The sequence below is a fragment of the Corylus avellana genome, chromosome ca8, assembly GCF_901000735.1.
Source record: "Corylus avellana chromosome ca8, CavTom2PMs-1.0".
Classification (NCBI taxonomy): Eukaryota; Viridiplantae; Streptophyta; class Magnoliopsida; order Fagales; family Betulaceae; genus Corylus; species Corylus avellana.
Genome location: NC_081548.1, coordinates 22,070,924 through 22,091,907, shown reverse-complemented (window position 1 = coordinate 22,091,907; position 20,984 = coordinate 22,070,924). Strand labels below are relative to the sequence as shown.

At 36.3% G+C, this 20,984-nt stretch overlaps 2 protein-coding genes across 7 annotated transcripts; both read right to left on the bottom strand.

Moving 5' to 3' along the window:
* Nucleotides 1–120: 120 nt before the first annotated feature.
* On the bottom strand, nucleotides 121–8,815 carry LOC132189367 (GATA transcription factor 24-like). 6 transcript variants are annotated; one of them, XR_009441043.1, is made up of 12 exons: nucleotides 8,235–8,813; nucleotides 7,354–7,440; nucleotides 7,139–7,272; nucleotides 3,716–3,826; nucleotides 3,485–3,599; nucleotides 2,648–2,707; nucleotides 2,162–2,227; nucleotides 2,005–2,076; nucleotides 1,117–1,194; nucleotides 716–799; nucleotides 358–532; nucleotides 121–226 (listed from the first exon to the last, which is right to left on the bottom strand). XR_009441043.1 is itself a non-coding variant. In XM_059604081.1 (11 exons), exons 1-10 carry the CDS (start codon nucleotides 8,514–8,516, stop codon nucleotides 719–721), a joined length of 1,086 nt encoding a protein of 361 aa, XP_059460064.1. In that variant the 5' UTR covers nucleotides 8,517–8,813; the 3' UTR covers nucleotides 121–532; nucleotides 716–718. The 6 variants fall into 6 exon arrangements, 5 of the variants coding, with proteins under 5 accessions (XP_059460064.1, XP_059460065.1, XP_059460066.1 ...); XM_059604081.1 differs by having other exon boundaries at nucleotides 121–532; XM_059604082.1 differs by having other exon boundaries at nucleotides 121–532; nucleotides 716–784; nucleotides 8,235–8,812.
* Nucleotides 8,816–12,081: 3,266 nt separating this feature from the next.
* LOC132190356 (GATA transcription factor 25) lies at nucleotides 12,082–20,699 on the bottom strand. Its single transcript, XM_059605325.1, has 7 exons — nucleotides 20,113–20,699; nucleotides 19,666–19,746; nucleotides 19,443–19,579; nucleotides 15,364–15,471; nucleotides 14,915–15,020; nucleotides 12,630–12,689; nucleotides 12,082–12,494 (listed from the first exon to the last, which is right to left on the bottom strand). The coding sequence occupies exons 1-7, from the start codon at nucleotides 20,419–20,421 to the stop codon at nucleotides 12,381–12,383; spliced, it is 915 nt and encodes a 304-aa protein (XP_059461308.1). The 5' UTR covers nucleotides 20,422–20,699; the 3' UTR covers nucleotides 12,082–12,380.
* Between the last annotated feature and the right edge of the window lie 285 nt (nucleotides 20,700–20,984).

The following is a 20,984-nucleotide window of genomic DNA, read 5'->3' as shown; positions in this document are numbered from 1 at the left end:
TACTCGTCAAGTTGGGTCATGGACCCTATTGGTTCTAAAAATTTTGCAAACGTGCCTTGTGACAGTTCTATAACTGAATGATCTTATCAACAACTTTTAATTATGGGAATTACTACAATGTGTCTACAAGATCTGATCAGACCAATTATTGCCTACCTTTCTCATTTTGTAGCTGAACTTGAGGTTTATCGAGATTATAGACCACAAAGGCACTTTTAACACCAATCTAAAAATGAAACGTGAAAAATAATATTAATGCAATCTGAACAGCCCTAACAATAAATCACATACAGGTAAAAAGCCCACTCAAAGCGTTTCTCCTAACAACTCGTACACAAGCAAGATCCCAGCACTTACATCAACAGCAATCATCGCCAGGAATCTAATGTCGGCTGAAAGCAGTAGTGCAATCCTCCAGTCCCAAAGATGATCTCATTGCACTTGGGAGTTTACATCACCTGCATTTGTAGTTATAGCGACTGAGAAATCCCTCAAGGCCCCCCCTCCTTTGAAAGGATCATACACTTTTGACCTGTACATTGTAGCATTTGCACGAGAGAAATCATATTGATATAACCCCAACTAGCAGCCAAATCTCTTACATGGATCAGCCAAATCTGGAAGTCACATGTTTGGTCCGCGCTCGCCGCATTAATGTGTGTTTATTCATAAATAAATAAATAAAATAAAATGAATCAGTTAAGCAAATCAGTACCTTCTAATCAAAGTTAGCAGGGATATCTATGTCTGTATCTGAAGGATTAGCAAGCTCAACCAAAGGTTCCTGTACATACCACAACTTCAACATGAAAATTTTTATATCCAACACCTTCAATTGTATATCAGAATCTCTTTCAAAACAATCACAGCAGATTACATTTGAAAATAATTGAGATTTTATCTCTTTGCTTACAAATTAATAATAAGCATGTCAGATATGTGCATTGCTATACCAAGGATAGTGTTCATACAAAGCAAAGAATTTTTAATATTAAAAGAATACAATAGGTTTTTTTTAAAAAAAATAAAAAATAAAAATTCATAACAACACAATAATTTACAAAATATGGAAACAACCTGTAGTAATAGCCAAGACATATATTACAGCTATTATACCTGCTCCTGATCAATGGCTGAAGAATGTACAATCATGGGAAGAGTATCTGTAAGATCTTCAGTAGTTCCATGCAAATCCTGCAATGTAAAGAATCGAAACTTACCATAGAAACAGGAAAAATAAATATTACGATTGAAAAAGCACTTTATGGGAAATAAGAAAGTATGAGCCAAAGGTCAGTTATGTTAATATGCTAAATAAATTAGCCATCAAAACAAATTTTACCACAAAATAAGAAGTAAAGAAGTTTGATAACAAAACATTTAGAGGGTGTTTTTTGCTTTTTGTCTGTGATGTGACATAAAGGTGAAAGAAGAGTGACATAAGGGTGTTTTTTTTGCATCATTTGCTCCAAAAGGAATGATGAAAGAAGAGTTCTGTCTGCGAAGCATCCTACCAGAGTCCACTTTCATGTCCATGAAAACTGTTCAAAAAGCGTTCACTGTGTGTGTCTTTGCTAACATTTATAATTTGCTTTAATTTAAAGTTTTCAAGAACCAACATTAGGTCCTTTGCCTGAGTTAACAATGGAAAATTAAAAATTTTAAGGTACTTTTTAAACACCAAGGTTATACAAATCCTACCCAAATCCTAGATGTAAGCTAAAATTGTTTAGCCAAAACAGAACAAAATATACTCCACCTACCAGCGCAAGAACGATTTTCATACCATTGTGCCAAAGGTAAAACAAACTGGTGCATTCAAAAAAAAAAAAAAACTGGTGCAGTTAATTAAAATGTTCTTCAACGCCAATAAAAAAAAGATAACTAGTAAAAAATATCACCATTTAAGGTCGTATGGGAGAACCAGTATTTAGATAAAGCAAAGGTGAAATGACTTCATTACTTTATATTTTGCAATCAGTGGGTTTTTTTTCAAAAACATACTTCATCATCAGGGTTGACAGAAGACTTATCGGATCCTCCTGTAACAAGCTTAGAAGGGTCTTCAGGAGTTTCCTGCATGCACCATAAGCTTAGACGGTTGAAAAAAGCTTTTCCAATTCACTTGTAAGGTATTTGAAACGGATGAAAAGATAAATACATGCTCATCTTGGTTGCCACAGAATTCTCCATCTGTAATCGACGGTTTGACATCAAATGGAGTTTCCTGCAGATCCCATCAAAGCCTTTGGGTAATCAATCTTGACAACATTAGAAACGTGACAACCAAAAAACTAATGGGAACAATTAAATATTGTGTACAACAGACACCTATGGTTTCTAGGTAGATACCTTGACCAATATGGATTTCAGCAATTCCAAGCATGATGATGAAAAGCAAAATAGGACCATCCATTTATCAGATAATGCAGAGTAATATCAGAACTCTTAGGTTATACCAATGCAAACGCATAGAGTTGTACAACACCCCAAAAAGAAAAAAATGCACAGAAAAGGGAAACAGTTTGGTGTTCAGAGCCAATTTTAAGCTCACACTGGAAGTAGAATAACAAAACATTACTTTATAAATGTGGACTAGACTTTCAAATTTAAAGAAAATGTTCCAGCACTTTCATGTGGTACATACAGGTTCAATATGTTCCATGGAAACAATTCTTCCTCCCTTACTGAGATCCCTCAATGTTCCCTGTACATTCAAGAAAGCGGTTAAGGGAATTGATGAATTAGACTAAAGGTCACAGTTAATATATCTTGTAACAATAGCAGCAACAACAAAACTCAAGCTGAAGCCACACTCAGATAATAATACTCCTTCATATATTTCTAATTATCTACAAAAGCTGAGGCATGCTCTGATACTCGCACAATATACCTCTTCTCACAACTAGGAAAGTACAAACAAATAGGTGACGAAGTGCAGAAGAGTCAATCAATGACCAAGAAAAGAAGTTCAAGAAAATATTGAAAATATGTACGTGTCATATAATCAATGTCCCATTCTAGTGTAAATTTCCCTATCAAACAGACATAGAACAGATCTTGATATAACGTATACCTATAATACCTCAAACCAGCAAAGCCAACATTATCATTTATACCAAGAAAACCTCTTACTATTTCTTAACCAACTAGTAGTGCTCCTAACAAAAGTGGCATGGTAGTTTAAGGTACAGAGATCAAGAATTGGCTATACCACTCTCCCCCAAAATAACCACCCACCACTCTTAAACTCTCAGCTACCACCTATCATAGCATGAGCTGAAGAGGCTAATAAAGGACACACACAATCACTTCGAAACTTTCTAACATGACACCAACTCCTGTTAACAATTGCTAACAGAAGCATAACAACAATTGCAAATCCATATGCATATAAAATGCCCAACCATGCAAATGTCCATACACAATTTAAATCACAAGAAGCGTATCAATAGAAAACAAGCGAAACACACGTCCAACAAACCTTATTTGCCCACATTAGACCACATGCATTACATAGAGTCCTTGGTCCAGCTGGCCCACGACGCATTGCAGGAGTATTATTTTCACTAACACCACAATGTTGACATCTGCGCAAACTGGAAATAAAAATTGCATAAACAAGAAAAAGAAAATAAAATTAGTACCATTAAGAAATCATGAGAATCATCCAAAATCTGAAATAAGCAACAACCAGATTAAACTTTGAACTCACACAGTTTCTGCACGAGGAGTACCATCTTGAAGGCAGCTCTGAGGAGAATCCCAGTTTGAAGCAGTTGAACTTTCTTTTAAGGATGCAAACTGTCCATTTTTACGATGCATCCTAGTAGAATAATGAGGAGAGAGAATCACACATCATTGACACCAACTCTTCTAATGACATTAAATATGTTATAACTTCAATATAAAATATGAAATCACAGGTTTCAAGTTGTAACATCCTGCCCTAAATGATGTGATATTGTCCATTTTGGGTCAAGCCCACATGATTTTATTATTGGATTTACTCCAAAAGGCTTCATACCATTTAGAGAGAGCATGCTCTATATAAGCACATCCCCTTTCTCACACCCAAGCATTGTGGGACACCACACAAGTGCATCAGGCAAAGGTAAACCAACTTTTGCCACTCCTATAATTTAGCACATTCTCCCAAAATATTGGTTTTTATATTCCCGCATCCACACTTAGCCAAAAGGCCTAGAATGGTGTGGCAGATACAGAGCAAACAAACACCATTATGTCACACACTTCTTGAGAATCTCAAGAAGTATTTGAACAGAATAAAAGATCACTCTGTGTTTAAAAAAAACCAACATAAAAAATGACATGCATGGTGAATATGATCCAGCATCCAATAGACAGACAATTTGATTTCCTACATAAAATACTTCCAAGTTCACTTGCACAAACACAGAAAAAAAACAAAAATAAAAATTTAGTTGCATGCCTTGTTTAAGATTTTTTCATCTTAATAAAGTAAGGACATTCTATTGGAAAAATAAAAGGCCATCGCCCTGGTATACGCGAAGTATACAAAAGATATGCGAAAAAATAAAGGGAAAAAAAAAACTTAGATCTAAAACTACAAATATTATATCTCTCATCCAATCGAAAGTGATCTAAAAAAATAACGGTTTAACTATGATACTTTAGTTCCATCAAAAGTCCTAGAATTTCTTTCCCTCCAGATACTCCACATCATCAAGCATATAGATTATTCCACAAATCACTACTTTGATGTCTTTTGAAGCTGCCTCTCCAACACACCATAAGCTCCCACACCAAATCAGGCAAAACCAAGAAATCTCAAATAAAGAGAAAACTAATGACCAAGTCTCTCCAGCAACAGCACAATGTAGAAGGAGGTGACTAACCATCTCCCTACTTTTGTACATACAACACAATGAATAATGATTTTCTTACACTTCCTTACACTGTTAAGATTTTACTGTGTTGCCATCAAAGTGAAAAAAATTAATAATAATAAAAAATTAAAAAATAAAAACTAAAATAAAATAAAAAAATAAAAACAAGGCCATGTTTGCTTGCTGGAACCTTTGCCTTCCAAATGGTTCGTCATTGAAATTCCACCATTGACTTGCTTGCAAGGCCCAATAATAAGACCTTCCTTCGAAATTCTGATTTTTAGATATTGCCTAATCCATCCTATCAATTCGCCTCCGGTTGATATGCACTAGAGATAATCATTCAAAAAAGTTATAAACTGTCTCAAGCTCCCAGCCATACAATGCAAGTGAGAATCTAGGAAAGTGACGACAGGTCTCTAACATCTGAAGCATCTGATTTCTTTAGAATAAGAGCGATAAATGAAACATTAAGCTCCTCTCAAAAATGTGATTCTTGGGGAAGGATTGAAAAACCCTCATAAAATCTTCCCACACCACCCTCAAGAAAGTCTGAAAAAAGCTAATAGAAAAACCATCTAGAACTGGAGCTTTGTCCCCATTCATTTCTTTCAACCCCATACACCCCATCCTCTTCAAAAGGTCTCTCCAACCAAACATTAGCATCCAAGTCGATGGATGAGAAATGCATGCCATCAACCAATAGTCTCCTCCCAACTGATTCATACTACACCATTCCTCCTTTACTTCGGCTCCTGTGTAAGCACAAACCCATTGATGGCAAGGTCACCAATAAAATCGGTTATTCTATGAGAATTAGCAAGCATGCGGAAAAACTTGATATTGTTATCTCTTCCTATCGTAGAATACAATATGATAAGCTCTCCAATTCCCCAAAAATTCATAACTGTATTTTTTGTCCCTTTTTTCTTGCTGCCAACAGTAGCTTCAGTATTTCTCAATAGCAACAACCAGCCACATAGCTTCCTCTTCAAACCCATTACCCGTAACTGTAGCCACACAACCTGCCTTGTGCATTCTGAATCAATTTCTGCCTGAACACTATTCCACATTCAGCCCACTTATCACCCTCCAACCCATCTGGACTTCAATTGCATGATTCCCTTCTAGTGCAGTAAGTTTTGCCATTGGAAAGTCTGCCTGCTTCAAATTTTCCCTTCAAATCAACAGGCAAACATACCGCGTCCCAATTATCTGTTCATCATTCCATTCAAGCACCCCATCCAGAGCGGAAAGAAAAATTAAGTAACTAATGACCTCCACAACCCCCTTGATGAGTTGAGACCTCTAATACCTTTTCAGCCACATGTTTCTTTGACAACTGCTGGATTGAACTCCCCATGGAACCAGAAGACTGCCCAACTTCGTAATGATACCCCCAACAAAAGGAAAAGAGACGGTACTTCTATATTGCTGTATGTTTACCATGTTTTGTATGCACAATATCATATATTTAAATATATTTTTTATAAGTAATAAAAAATAATAATAATAATAAAAAAAAAAATCATACTTAAAACAATATGCACAATATTCCTTTTGTTCAAGTATAATATTCCCTGCAATATTATTTATATTTAAATATTATTACAGGGAATATTATACTTAAACAAAAGGAAAAAAGGAGAGTAATTCTGTATTGCAACTTGCAGAGATCTACTTAATTTCTAAGGGGTGATGGAGGGATAGAGAAGGCAAAATTTCAAGAAGAATACGAAGAGTTAGTGACAAAACCAATAACTTGTTTCAAAGAATAAACAATATCAGATGAATAACAGTGGGCCATTAAGCTGGTAGTGGACTCCAATAGAGAAAAAAAACTCATCCTCAACAATGAAATTTATCGTGCCTTCCATCTAAAGCTTCTGCCTTGCCCAAGAACAAACCCTAAAGTTTAACACTTACTCTTTATGAGTAAAGAAAACATAACCTAGTTTTTTTTTCTTTCTTTTTAGATGTGTGAAATGCTTTCTTACAATGCATCAAAACCCCAATGGTAAATTTCAACAGAAGAACTAAGAACAAAAATGTATATAACATTGAGGAAAGGATCTGTCAAAATGCTCTGCCCTGAAACCATCTGGCCCAAACAATGACTTTACAATATAAACACTAGACACAAATTCAAATACTGCAATATTTACAGAACATTTGGACTTAAAAACAAATACCATAATACCCAAAAAAAAATTCAAAATGGTCTAACTTTTAAGCATTAATTACAAATAAAAGATATATTTGGCTACCTCTGCGCAACTTCTTTTCGCACGGTGTACCGAATTTTCTTGTCAAAACATCTCTCTTTCCGTTTTTCACGGAACCTAACCAGGGATGCTATTCTTCGTGAAAGATTCGATCGCTTTGGGTTCTCACCTACACCCTATGTATAGAGGCAGATAATGCGTGAGCATTAGCACAGTAAATGAAACATATTGCTTTCAATAATTTCAAATCTTGATACCCTGTTATTTTGACTAAAAGGTACTTCAATCGTAGGCACACCGGTTGGTACATCTGGTCCTCCTAGAAGCAACAGCACTGCTTGTACCTGTTGTGTACAATCCAACAAACCCAAGCGTCCTTCAAAACAGGCACACTCCAAAATCTTAAAAGCCATTTAAAGAATCATTCTTTTTCTTCTGATACGTAATAAATATGTATACCATTTAAAGAGCAACTCCAGTAAAATAGTCAACTAAAAATTTGAGCAGTTGATAACAGCCTCTTTGATAATAGGAACAAACATGAAAAAGAAAACATATATTAAGATTTGAATTAAAATGCGACTATATAACACACACACATATATATACCAGGGAAGGTAAGTTTCAAACTTATCTCTGAAATGCTACTATTAAGGCTTCAAATAATTAAAATCATTTGACAAGAGAGTTTTCGACTTTCCAACACGAACCCAATCGCCAAGTTGACAAGGTAACCCATGACCAACGGACAGAGTATGAGGGAATTGATAACAAGATGTACAGTAGCAAATAAAGAAACAACACGAATATACCAAAAGTCGTGTAACTTTTAAAAGAATAACAATTAAAAGATACTCAATCAAATAAAAACAAAATTAACAAATAACATCACCAATAAGCTCCCGAAATCAAAGCCACAACACTTTTTTTGCTGGGACCATGTTCCCCATAAAGGTCAATTCCAGACAACCCGAAATGAACTCCACAAGCAGCAAATACAAGCACCTAATCCCAAACCCATTTCAATGCTTTTTACAAAAAAAAAAAAAATGAATTCCCCTCGGAAAAAGAATTGAATATTAAATCAAGTTAAACCATCGAATTACTTGTTTTTTTTTTTTAAAAAAAAAAAAGTTACCTTTTCAGGCGTAACAGCAGGGAACACATAGACCTCGCCTTCAAAAGAGAGAGTGAGCTCACTCGTCCGAGACGCCATAACCACCCCTCCTCCACCACCTCCAACTCTCACTCCACCATGCTCCGCAACGCTCACCGAATTCACATGAGCCTCTTCCACGTCGTCCATAGCATCATCTCCACCGTCATCGTACTCACCCTCCTCGTCCTCGATCTGTACCGGCACCCGCGCGTGGTCCTCGAACGGACGCGCCTGCAGGGGCTGTGGGTTCGCAGCCGCCATCTATCGGAGACCAAACCCTAACCACACGAACCGAAACCCAAGCCCTAACTCCGGGACCTGTTCCATCGAAGAAGAAACATGTCTTTCGTCACCGCTTTCAATAGAAACCCTAACCCTAAACCAACACGTAAGATTGAATTCGGAGCTCGAAGAAGGTCCTGAAGCGAAGACAACAAACGGAAAAAACTACCACGAACTAGGTAAGATTTGCACGGTGTGCCCCTGTGTTTCCTTGAAGAGCCTAAATTAGGTAACTTTCACTATTATTTTTTATTTTTTTATTTTTTTTATTTATTTTTTAACGAAAAAGGAGGCGACGGCGTGCCGAGTGTTTCTAATTCTATATAAAATACTTAGGGGGAATGTTTGTGTGTTGCGCGCGTGTACAATGTTACGTTACTGTGTTGGTTTTTGACCGTTTGCTTTTTTGGTGGTGGGGCCAACGAGCGTGATGGTTCACATGGGTGTGGAGCCCACTGGAATTGTGGGCTTCGAAATGTGATCTGACGGCTGGTGGTAAGGACTGCAGGCGTGGGCGATGACTACTATTGTGGATATTGGGATTTTTTTATTTTTTTTTAAGTGTTTGATATTCCCCCCACGAATACATAAAAGATTCTAAGGTTCTGACTTCTGCGCGGAGGAAGTATCGTTTTCTCAAGTGTTTACGAACGAAAATGGTAATTAAATCGAAAAATATTTTATTGTTGATTATAAATTTTTAAATAATTCTGTAAAATATATATATTTTTTAAATCCTAAACCATTTTTCAAGTTTAAATTTTTCTTTTTTACACTCATTCTATCCCACAATTAATTATCTGATATTGTCGGAGTTCGCCGTAACCTAATGTTAGTCGCCACTGAAGTTCTCCAAAATTCTCTGTTGACCGCCGCCACCGATGGTTGCCAGAATTCATCAACAATGCGCGTTGAAGGTTGCCAAAAGTCGCCGACTATTTTTCACCACAGCTAAAAAATATTCTTAAAGAAATCATTTTTCGTTAAAAATGTGTTTTGACGGAAACATTTTATGACGAAACAAATTGAGCTTGAGTTACAATTATCCAAATATAGTTTTATCGGTGAATATATAGTTAAATTTAATCTTTTTTTATGTGTTTTTTATTATTTATTATTTTTTAAAATGGTAATATTTGTTAAATATTTTGAAAACTCAATTTTGTGTTTTCAAACAAACAAAACTTGAACCTATTTATTTAGAAAAAACAATATATATATGCTTATTTTTTAAAATGAATAGTCTAACTTCTTATTTATAAAATAAAAAAATAAAATTTTGAAAAATATAAAGCAGGTCACCTAACCATTTTAAAGGAGAAGGGTAGACCATATGGCTACCCTCTGTAAAGGAAGATGGTGTTCGCACAATCACCTTTGACTTTATGGGGTGGTCACACAGCCACCTCAAACCTGTTGGAGTAGCCACACCATCACTTGTGTCCTGTTAGAATTGGTCATGTGGCCACCTCTATATTTTATTTAGAGAAAAAAAAAATGTGCTTATTTTTAAAAACATAGAATTTAACTTCTTATATATATATATATATATATATATATATATAAACAAAACAAAAATTAAGATTTTAAAAAATATAAAGGAGGTCACATAACCACCGTAAAAAATGAGAATAGCCGACTATATGGCCACCCTCAATGGAGGAGAGAAGGCAACCTCACAGCCACCTCTACCCTAGTGAGGTGGTCACACAACCACTTGTATCTTGTTGGAATTGGTCGTGCAGCTACCTCTATAAACTTTTATTTATTTATTAATATCGATGTATTATGAGATATCAATATTAATAAATAAATTCAAATTAAAAAGAAAAGTTGGTCATATATCAATATCGATGTATTATGAGATATTGACCATATTTAAAGTAAAAAAGACAATTGATAGTTTTTTCTTTATTATTATTTACAGTAGGACTAACAGATGGTTTGAATGGGCTTTTGCAAGGTCCAAAAAGGCTTTTTTAGTAAACAGTACACCAACAATGAAAAAAAAAAAAAAAAATTATTATTACCTTTAGACTTTAGTTGGATTGTATAGTTTTAACTTTAAGAATGTATAACTATTACATTATCACTATTATTTATTTAAAAACTCATTGTAAAATTGCAGGAGTACACGAAATAAAGAAGAAATGGAAAGGGCACTATCTATCCATTGCTTTAATGGGAATGAGGTTTTGAATCTTCCGAGGAAATAAAAAGACTTTAGTGATATGATGTCAAGTGATCATGAGTGGAGGCCTTTTCACCTTTACTATTGAGGGCGGATTTTTCGTCTTTTATTGAGAGTGAGAGTGAGAGAGAGAGGCGGCATTTTTAGCCAATGAGCAATTCCGCATCCTACACTTGTTTCTCGTATGCCTCTTAATTTAAAAATTAAAAATTATTGATTGTTAAGTCACACCAGTTTAATAAAATGATGTAAGATGTGAGTGCAATACTCTTTCCCAAATCAAAGGATTACCTAAAGAATTCATATTATCAATTGGTATAGCACTTGGGAGTCTTGGTTAGTGGGTTTGCTTAATAAAATGATAAAACTAATTTCGAGTATTTTACAAAGTGTTTAAGTATTTTTATTTGTTTGTTAAAATTTACATTTTCAAAAGAAAAAAGGTTACCAAACAAAGTCAATAGTATTTTCCTGATCTTGATTATTCTAAAAAATAAAAATAAAAAGGAAAGAAGGGGAAGAAAGGGTGCCTTTGTAGTCAAATCATGCGCCATTTGTCACGCCAAAGGTGGGATTACCCTATTATGCCATTTAGGTTTGTTATCACTCTGGATAAAGATACACTCGAATAGAATTTTGCTGATCTTGATTATTTTAAAATCATATCGATTTGTTGGGACTGAGAGAGGGTCCTCCATAGACTCACCTATCCATCCGGATAAGTGTTTGAACAGGCTTGAAAACCCAAAAAAGTCCATCAACATGTCATCATTATCAACCCACAGAAAAATTTGGCAGTTGAGAGACCACTTGTCAAAGCATAGGTTGGTGGGGGCCGACCTAGTGTTTTTCCCGGATCACCAGCCGACCAAATCTGTGACCACCTTTACGTGAAGGAAGGATTGGGTTAATATTTTCTTTAAAAGTTTCCTTTTTAGTTGGGAGCATTATTTAAATACATTTAGTAGGTGGCAGGCGTTGTAGTCCAAAAAACCAAATCAGTCAAGAAAGCAAATGATGCCAACAAAGTCAACATATAGTTTATAATATAAGCACTTCGTTCGCTGAGGGGTTCGAAGGTTACCTGTGGAAAAAGTAGTCAAAGTGCCCCAAGTTGATTGGGAAGACGAACAGGCCTTCATATTATATAAACCAGTTAAAAATCAACTGGAATTTGTCATCATAAAATGCTCCATAAATTGTTCAAACTCAAAGAAATTATGACTTGAACTTTAGAGATGACAAGGACCAATTCATATGTAGATTTTCATTATTATTATTATTATTATTATTAATAATATGCTAACACTAGAATGTTTCATAGTAAAAAGAGTTTAGAAGAAGAAAAGAAAATTTCACCAAACTGTGCTATGGAGCGGGGCTATTAGCATTATAAGTATATGGTGTTCAAAATTACCAGTAAAGATAATTGAGGCTTTATGATGATACATCAAAAGGTGGAAGCATTAGAGATAATCCTTGCATAGTACCAGCGATATAAAAGGAGATAACCTATTGTATTGATAGATGACGGCACTATTATCTGTACATTGGATGGACAAGACAAATAAAATTACTAGAAAACCTACTTGAATGATGCCAGCCAGCGGCAACAGATCGATATGGCCTCTTTTGTTAAGATAACTCCCAACTCAGTGCTCAGCCATTAAAGCTGACTTATTATCACCATTAGAGAAAGTAACAAGATTGTTGTTTGTGTTTGTATGAATTCCAGTTCCACAGTCCGAATGAGCTTCACCTTCACCCTAGTTAAGGATAAAAATGCCAAAAAAAAAAAAAAAAACAAAGGATGCAGCATTAAATTTGCAGGACAATGGAAGAATAATGTAAACAGAAGAATATCTAGAGCCTGATACTTATACTCTCCATGAAAAGCATACCTGCTCAGCCACAGTGAGCGAATGATCCTGGGCTTTCTTGGAAAGATCCCTCAAAGTCCCCTGTAGAGTTCAATTGAAAAAAAATGTAAGACAATATTGGAAGCAGTAAAAAAGATGCATATGCATGAAGGCAAGCAGATTTACAAGTAATGATCGCAAAGCATGTTTAGTGTTTTGGGACGTCATCTTAAGGATGAGCCGATTGGAGGATAGAATAATCAAGGGAAGAATATTAAACAAGAGTAGCCAGAAATCTGATAATCATAAACTATGCCACTAAAAATCTCAGATATTACAATAACGTGGCATTTGGTTCATCGAATCTAACATTTCCCACAGCATCCACATTCTCAGAAATGATGTGATGCCTGAAAATCAGGATTCCCGCGTTTGAAAATAATTAGGAATCTAATGAGATTCCTAGGAATATGAGATTCCCACATTCTGTTTACTCCTAAACATCCAATAGAAATTATTTATTTTTTCCAAAATATCCTTATGCACGTTTTGTCCATACAATTTGCACGTTTTACAAACAGAAAAAAGAAACATGTGTAGACTGTGAATTCCGCCTTATTACTCGCAATATAGAGAGAGAAATGGAACATATCAACAACAAGAAGTGCTTATGTATGGTAGAGCCCATCGAAATAATCATTTCAGGTTTGACATCTAACTATTACAAAATAGAATGATTCTCTCACAGAAAAACTGAAAAAACAAAACAAAAGAGTGATACTTTTGCTTCAAATTATGCGTACATGTATTGGTCACTTGAAAGTTGTGTGAGGAGATAAAAGGGTAAACAAATAAAAAAAAACAAATTATGTGGGCGTTCTTGTCATTTAACAGAAAGTAAACAATCTCAAGGCCAAGGGGTAGGAATCCACATTCCCATGGGTATCTGAATTCCCTCTATTAAATTCTTAACGTCATTAATAGCAGTTTACTAACTTAGACTAAATTTAATGTGCCTTTTTAAATGTTTATAGACACTTGACACTATTTTAAATGAGTTGGAGGATATTTCCTTTAAACTAGTTTGGAAGAAATTTTTGTCCTATTTTTTTTTTGATAAGTAAAAGTATTATAAAACAAGAGCGCAGAGGGGCGCAACCCATATACACGGGAAGTATAAAAAGAGAGCGCCTAGGAAGGAGAGAAATGAAAGAGGAAGTCAGAAAAACTAATTACTAAAGGAGCTAACCAAGCGGCTGTCCAAGAGTAAAGAGTAAAGAAGAAAAAATGAGTCAACTCCTCTATAGTCCTAGTAGAATTCTCAAAACATCTAGCATTTCTTTCGATCCATATACACCACATAAGACATAGAGGAACCATCTTCCAAACTACCGCGCTTCGAGCACGACCTCCCGACCACCTGCAATAAAATAAATCCCTCACTTTGCAAGGCATAACCCAAAGCAACCCAAACCGACTAAAGATAGTGTGCCAAAGAGTTCTTGCGGTTTCCTATACTCATTCAATGATCCATTATCAGTTCTTGCAAATATCACCTAGATGAACGAGTGGAGAAGAACTAATCTATGATATAGAGACCAGGAATGCCCTTGTAAAGGAAACAAAGTGGACAATAATTTGAAGGAAAAAAATGGAGACGAATACAATGAAGTCGGAGACGCCATTGCCACAAGTCAGTGACAGTGGCATGGTGCTCTCTTGAGAGAATATTTCAGGTGGTGTTCTGATGGTCGAGCGAATACAGATTTGGGATCTGTATCAACTTAAGCTGATGTGTTTTTTGTCTGAAGTTGATTTGGTGTCCCATGGCTTATTGCTTTGGTGTTGGGGTGTGTGGTGGTTGGTGGGACTCATGTTTCTAATTTGGGTGTGCTCATAGGGGAAAGAGTTCAAAAATTTCTGACAAGAACTAACTTTCAGAAAAGATATGGGAAAAAAAAAATGAAAATTTCCAAATACAAATTGCAACTAGTAGTCATTCTTAAACTTCTTGCTACTTGCTTGATTGAACTCAATGATTCGATACTCCACATATCTATCAAGCTAGAATCTAAATCTCATAAAACAAGAGCAGCAAATGAATCAATAGCATGCGCTTAAGAAGGATACATCATACATGAATTATGTTTACATGGAAACTATGTAAGATGTGGTATATGTATCATTGTATCGAAGCCAGGATAAACAATGTTTTTCAGACAGCAGAAATCAAGCTTCTTTAAGTATTAAAAATGTAAATTTTCATCTCTACCAAAAAAAAAATCAAAGATAATAAAGTAATCAAATCATTCAAAATAAATACTAACCCTGTTTGCCCAAAAAAGTCCACAGGCATTGCAAAGAGACCTTGGACCAGATGGACCCCGCCGCATCATTGGGGTAGACTTTGAACTTACACCACAATGTGTACATCTAGACAAGCATACAAAAAATAGTAAAAGATGTAACAATAATTTTTTGATAAGTAGAAGATTTAGCAATTTTAAGATGTATAAACACATTAGAAATCTGATATAATAAAAATATAACACATTTCAGGAAAAAACATAAAATGAGAATATAAATTAAGTACAAAAGGGGAAGAAATCAAAACCAATTGCGTCTTGGAGGATATTTTTTTTTTTAGTAAGTAATATAATCTCATTGAAAAAACGCAGAATGACGCAATCTTAGTAGACGGGAAGTATAGAAGAGAATCCCCTAATCAGTAAAAAAATAGAACAGTCTTGGAGGAAGTAATAATGATTAAACTTACGAGGCTTCTGGCGGGCTATCATCTTGCCCCGACTCCTGGACAGAACCCCAGTTATAATCTCCTTCAGACTTTTTGGAAGAAGTAAATTGACCCTTATTACGCTGCATCCTAGAGAAGTAAAACATATAGGTATCAGAAACACAAGAATAGCTAGTAACATAGGGTAAGTCACAATAAGAATAACCAACCAAAAAAATTGATAAGTAAATAACCGACAAAAAAAATATAGCAAAATCATCACTTAATGGCAGACACTGGTAAAACAAAACAAAACAAATTTATTTCAGTTCCTATCATATTCTTTTATAATAAGATTTGCTGCCACCAGCACTGGGAAAGGAAGAAGTAATGTATATCTGACTTGCATAGACAGGATCAAAGTAAAACCAGCCTGTCAAAAAATACATACAAAATTTTAGTAAGTCATTTTTAAGAATAATTTCCTTTTGATAAGTTAAATCATTTGTACGAATGATGCCATAGACAGCTTACTGAGGAAGACCAATCATCTCAATAGACCGAAACTTGACTTACAGGGCCCATACCAACCAAAAAACTTTACAGCCTAAGTAAAAAGCATTTATGGTGGTCTTTTTTTTTTTTTTTTTTAATATATATATATATAATTGGCCCCAAGGGAAGAGAAAGGGGAGATTTGTGGTGGTTGTTTAGGTTCTTTTTGTGCTTTCAAACTTGCCACTGTAATCCATCATTTATCTATAATATTACATTTCTAAGGGTCTGAGTCACAAGACAGTAATGTCCACTGTAGTACGAATACTATTCACAAAACTGTAAAATTCAAGTTTTATTGTGGTTTAAACAATGGCTCTTGAGCCAAACAGCACTTCCAACCCCATCATAAAAATGGAGTGGCAGGTGAGGTCATATACCTAGAAAGTAGAAACTAAGAACCCAGTTGCATTAGTATGCCTAAGTGAAATGAGGAATGGAAGCACACGGCTTACACAACTAAGTAGAAAGCTAGAATTTTTTTTTTTTGATAAGTAATGTTGTATATATCAAAAAGCGTAAAGGCACCCCAAAGTACACAGGAAAACCAACACAAGCCCACAAAAGGCACCCAAACAATAAGCCTAAATACCCACAGAAACCTTAATCTCGCAATACCAACCCCTGTAACCCCAACTAATCCCTAAATACAAGGCATTCCTACACTTGCAAAGCTGTCCTGCCTTTGCCCCGACTAGAGCCACTTCCTACACTCGCAAATCTAGCTTAGAAAGCTAGATTTGAAGTCCAAAAACTATAATAGATTGAATGCAAGTTACTCCTTTCACTTAGTGAGCAATGGTACATAGTTGTAAAAAAAAAAAAATTACTTAGTGGGCAATGGTACATGACAAACTATCCTAAATATGCCTAAGCTCTCAACCACTTTATTTATTTATTTATTTTTGATAAGCAATAAGTATATTATCAAAACGCACAGAGGGACGCAACTCATGTATACAAGAGGTATATAGGGAAACCCCTATTGATTAGAAAAAGATTTACAGAACTCTACGAAATCAGAAAAGGTGGACTCATTCGAGTTCGACCAAGTCCCGCTCCAAGAGAACAAAGTATGAAACGCCAACTTCCTCAACTCATTCATGCTGCTCTCATTATCCTCAAAGCTGTGTACACTCCGTTCTCACCATAAACACCACATCACGCATAGTGGGACGAGCCTCCACATACGCAAAGCATGCCTATTACCCAATTGAACCCTCCAACTTTCCAAGATATCACTCACCTTTCACAGCATAGCCCAACTCACTCCAAAGAGTTGAAAGAATACATTCCATACCTCATTTGCAACCTCACAATGTAGGAGTAGATGGTCAATGGACTCTCCACAATATTTACACATATAACACCACTCCATTACCATAACATTTCTCTTTCGTAAGTTGTCCAAGGTGAGGATTTTTCCTACCGTTGTTGTCCACACAAAGAAAGCCACTCTTGGGGGAGCCTTTACCTTCCAAATACTCTTCCACAGAGCAAACGCCTGTGCCGGTGTAGAGAGAGTCTGATAATAGGATTTCACTTCAAATGTATTTCTTTTTGACGGAAGCCAACAAATTTTATCCTCACCTCCACATCTGAGTTTTTGGGAGTACAACAATGCAAAAAAGTGTGTTACCTCCTCCAATTCCCAATCATGCACAGGTCGAAAAAACTGGACATTCCAATGAAGAATATCATTCGTTCTCTCCATGTACTCCTTCACCCACGCATCCTTATTAAATGCAATATTGAACAAAACGGGATACACAAGTTTCAGAGGGCGTTCCCCACACCACACATCATGCCAAAAAAGTACTTTTGTACCATCTCCAATATCATATCGCACATGATGCGCAAAGCCTTCCCATCCCCTTCGAATACATTTCCACACTCCCACTCCATACGTTCCCCCCACCTCCTTGGAGCACCAATCACCCGTATGATTGTCATATTTAATATGCACTAATTTCCTCCATAATGCCTCCCGTTCTATCGCATACCTCCACAGCCATTTACCCATCAAAGCTTGATTAAATTGAATCAAGCTTCGCACCCCTAACCCCCCAAACTTCATTGGCGTACACACATGTGACCATTTCACCAAATGATACTTAAATGCATAGCTCTCAACCACTTTATAATACATATATGATGTTAGATAAACATGTAATAGCACAGCACTTGCCCAATCATGACCATCCCCACCTTTTATCCCAAAAATGTAAATCTTATTTGCTTTCCATACCTTGTATTTGGATTATGCCTTATAGAAAAGAAAAATAAGGAAAGACATGAGAAGATTGTGTTAGTTTATAACCCCAAGGGGTTGGCTCAAGTGGTAAGAGCCTTGGTCCTTGTGGTAGTCCATGAGGTCTAAGGTTCGAATCCCCTTGGGTGCAAACAATTCCTAGGGGCTAGCCCGAAGTATTACCTGATCCGTGTGGAGGGGGTGCTTGACATGGGTTCGAAGTTTGCCTAACATGGATGGGTACACAAAGTGGCCTTGCCTTGGGAGGGGTTCCTCATTATAAAAAAAAAATAGTGTCCGTTTCCCTTGGAAAAGTGTTTGGCGGACTAAGGTTTTGTTGAGGGTGGCCTTTTTGTGTTATCAACGGCCCTAGGAAAGATCTTTACCATGGACAATCTCCGGAAGTGGCGCATCATTGCGATTGATAAGTGTTGTATGTGCAAAAGAGATGGGGATTTGGGTGGCTTATATTTTATCTAACTTTAGTACTTGTCAATCAATAAAATGCTTATATTATGTGGTTGCCAGAATTAGTCAAGTATCTTTGTGCCAAATTAGATGTCTCTACTTCTGAGTTCTATTTCATTCTTCTTTGTGCTATCAATTGTTGGTTCCTACATATCATCCAAATTGCTAAAATGTAGATTAGTTGGCATATCCTTCTTTCTAATGCCATATGTGCCTCACCACCACATCTTCAGGCCTTGTAAGTTCAAGGAGGATATTTGGTCACCCAGGGAATGCATATAATTAATAAAGGTGGTTTCTAGTTGATGAATTATTATAATCATTTAAGCTCCAATAAATATAAATTTCCAAAACAAAATATAGATTTGTCTAATATAAACAAAACAATCACAGTAAATTTCAAGTGCTAGGGTGATATTACCCAAAAAAAAAAAAAAAGAGAGAGAGAAAAGATAGAACGACCTAACAAATATATGAAAAGTTGGCATCCACCTAAAAAGTTCGTGTCTGCCTATATCAAATAGCATCCATAGAAGGCTTAGGCATCAATTCAAATTAAATAGCCATTTACAAGAAAAGCATGAACTTTGTAATTTGAGCTCAATGAGTAATGAGTTAATAAGACAAGGTTTCAATGAACTGTATGTTGATGAAACTATAAGCACATCATATCCAATTGCTAAAAGGAAGGCATGACAACCACAAACCATAGCTGGTTTCCAAATGTCAGTACAGATTTGGCAAGCAAAAGTTACCTACATATCAACCTATTGGTTATTTTTCTTTTTAGAATGATGCATTTTTAATTCATACGGCTCAAAAAACCACACAAAAAAATTCACCAAACCTGAGCGCCACCTCTTGACGGACACTATATCTAACTTTCTTATCGAAGCATCGCTCTTTTCTCTTCTGGCGGAACCTATTTAACGAGGCCGCTCTGTGCGGTTGACTACATGGTACAGGATAGTCCATCGCACCGCCCTACAGAAATGTAATCAATTACAAAAAAGCACCCGATAATATTCTCAAATACATATGTCCAAAACATTCATGGTTTGAGGAAGTACCCTCTGGTTCTGAGGTAACATATCTCCTTGTGGACCCGAAGATAATTCACAGCCCCCCAACAGTAGTAACACCGCTTGAACCTTAAAATGCAAACCCAGAACACAGTTTTACAGTCAAAATCTTCAAAATTTATAGATGCCGAACCCCAATTCTCAGTTTGGTTGCCGAGAATTTGTCTCCGAGAGACACAAAAGTGAAACTTTGATTGATTTTTAGGTTGCATGTTGCTGAAATTGAAATCCTATTAAGCTCAATTGAGTATTGATTTTGGTTCTCATGCCCCAAATAGAAGAAATCCAAACTATTAAAGTTCAGTTTCTTTCATCTTCCCACATTTTCTCGGCATCCAAACAGCACATAAAAAGAAACACTAAGACACCCTAAACCAGACAATTCACCAAGAAAAGAAAAGAAAAGAAAAAAAAAAAAGCAGAGAAAAATCGCACCTTGTCAGGGGTAACAGAGTCGAACACATAGACTTGGCCTCGAAACGAGAGCGTGAGCTGGCTGGTGCCGTCGTGACGCTGAATCGCTATCTCCGCCGCTCCGCCACCACCAGCTTGACCGTACACGGCGTCAGAGGCGACGTCCTCGACGACTTCAACGACTGCGCCGGCAGTGTCGTCGAGGGAGTGGGCTTCGTAGCGAATGTGGGAGTTGTCGATCGACTCGGCGCCGGCGCCGGAGACGTCGTCTTCGTCGGCGGCCGCGGCGATCTGGTTGGGCATGTTCAGGGGCTGGGCGTGTCCGTACATTGGGGTTTGCGGAATCCAAGCGAGTGCGGATGGGGCATTAGATATGCCAATGAACGCTGTGGGAAAACCCTAACCCTAGGAACGAAAGAGTGTGAAAGAGATTTTTCAGTGAAAAAAAAAGAGAGAATTGGGAATAAATGCCTCTATAGGAAAGAGGCCGATTATTTGTTTGTGATTGTATTTTGTATTTGTGTTTGTGTTCGTGTTTGTGTGGATGCGTGAGAGAAAAGGGAAGGAGTGATGTGTGGGAGTTTTTGAGAGAGAGAGAGAGAGAGAGAGAGCAGAGAGTGAAGGACAGCTCAGGACAGGACGGTATAGAAGAAAGAAGAATGACCCTGAATAGTGCTGGTATTTACGACGTATGCCATACCCCTTCGGAATTTTGTGGCCGACTTTTTTTTTCTCTTGTTCTTTTTTCGTGCAATATTCCCAGTTTGAAACTAATCCATAAATAAATTGAATTAAGATTTTTAATTTTAAGAAGCATGAGTTCTTTTATGTGTGTGAGAGAGAATAGTTGGCAAAAAGTTTTTTTTTTTTTTTTTGGTAATGTTATAAATTAT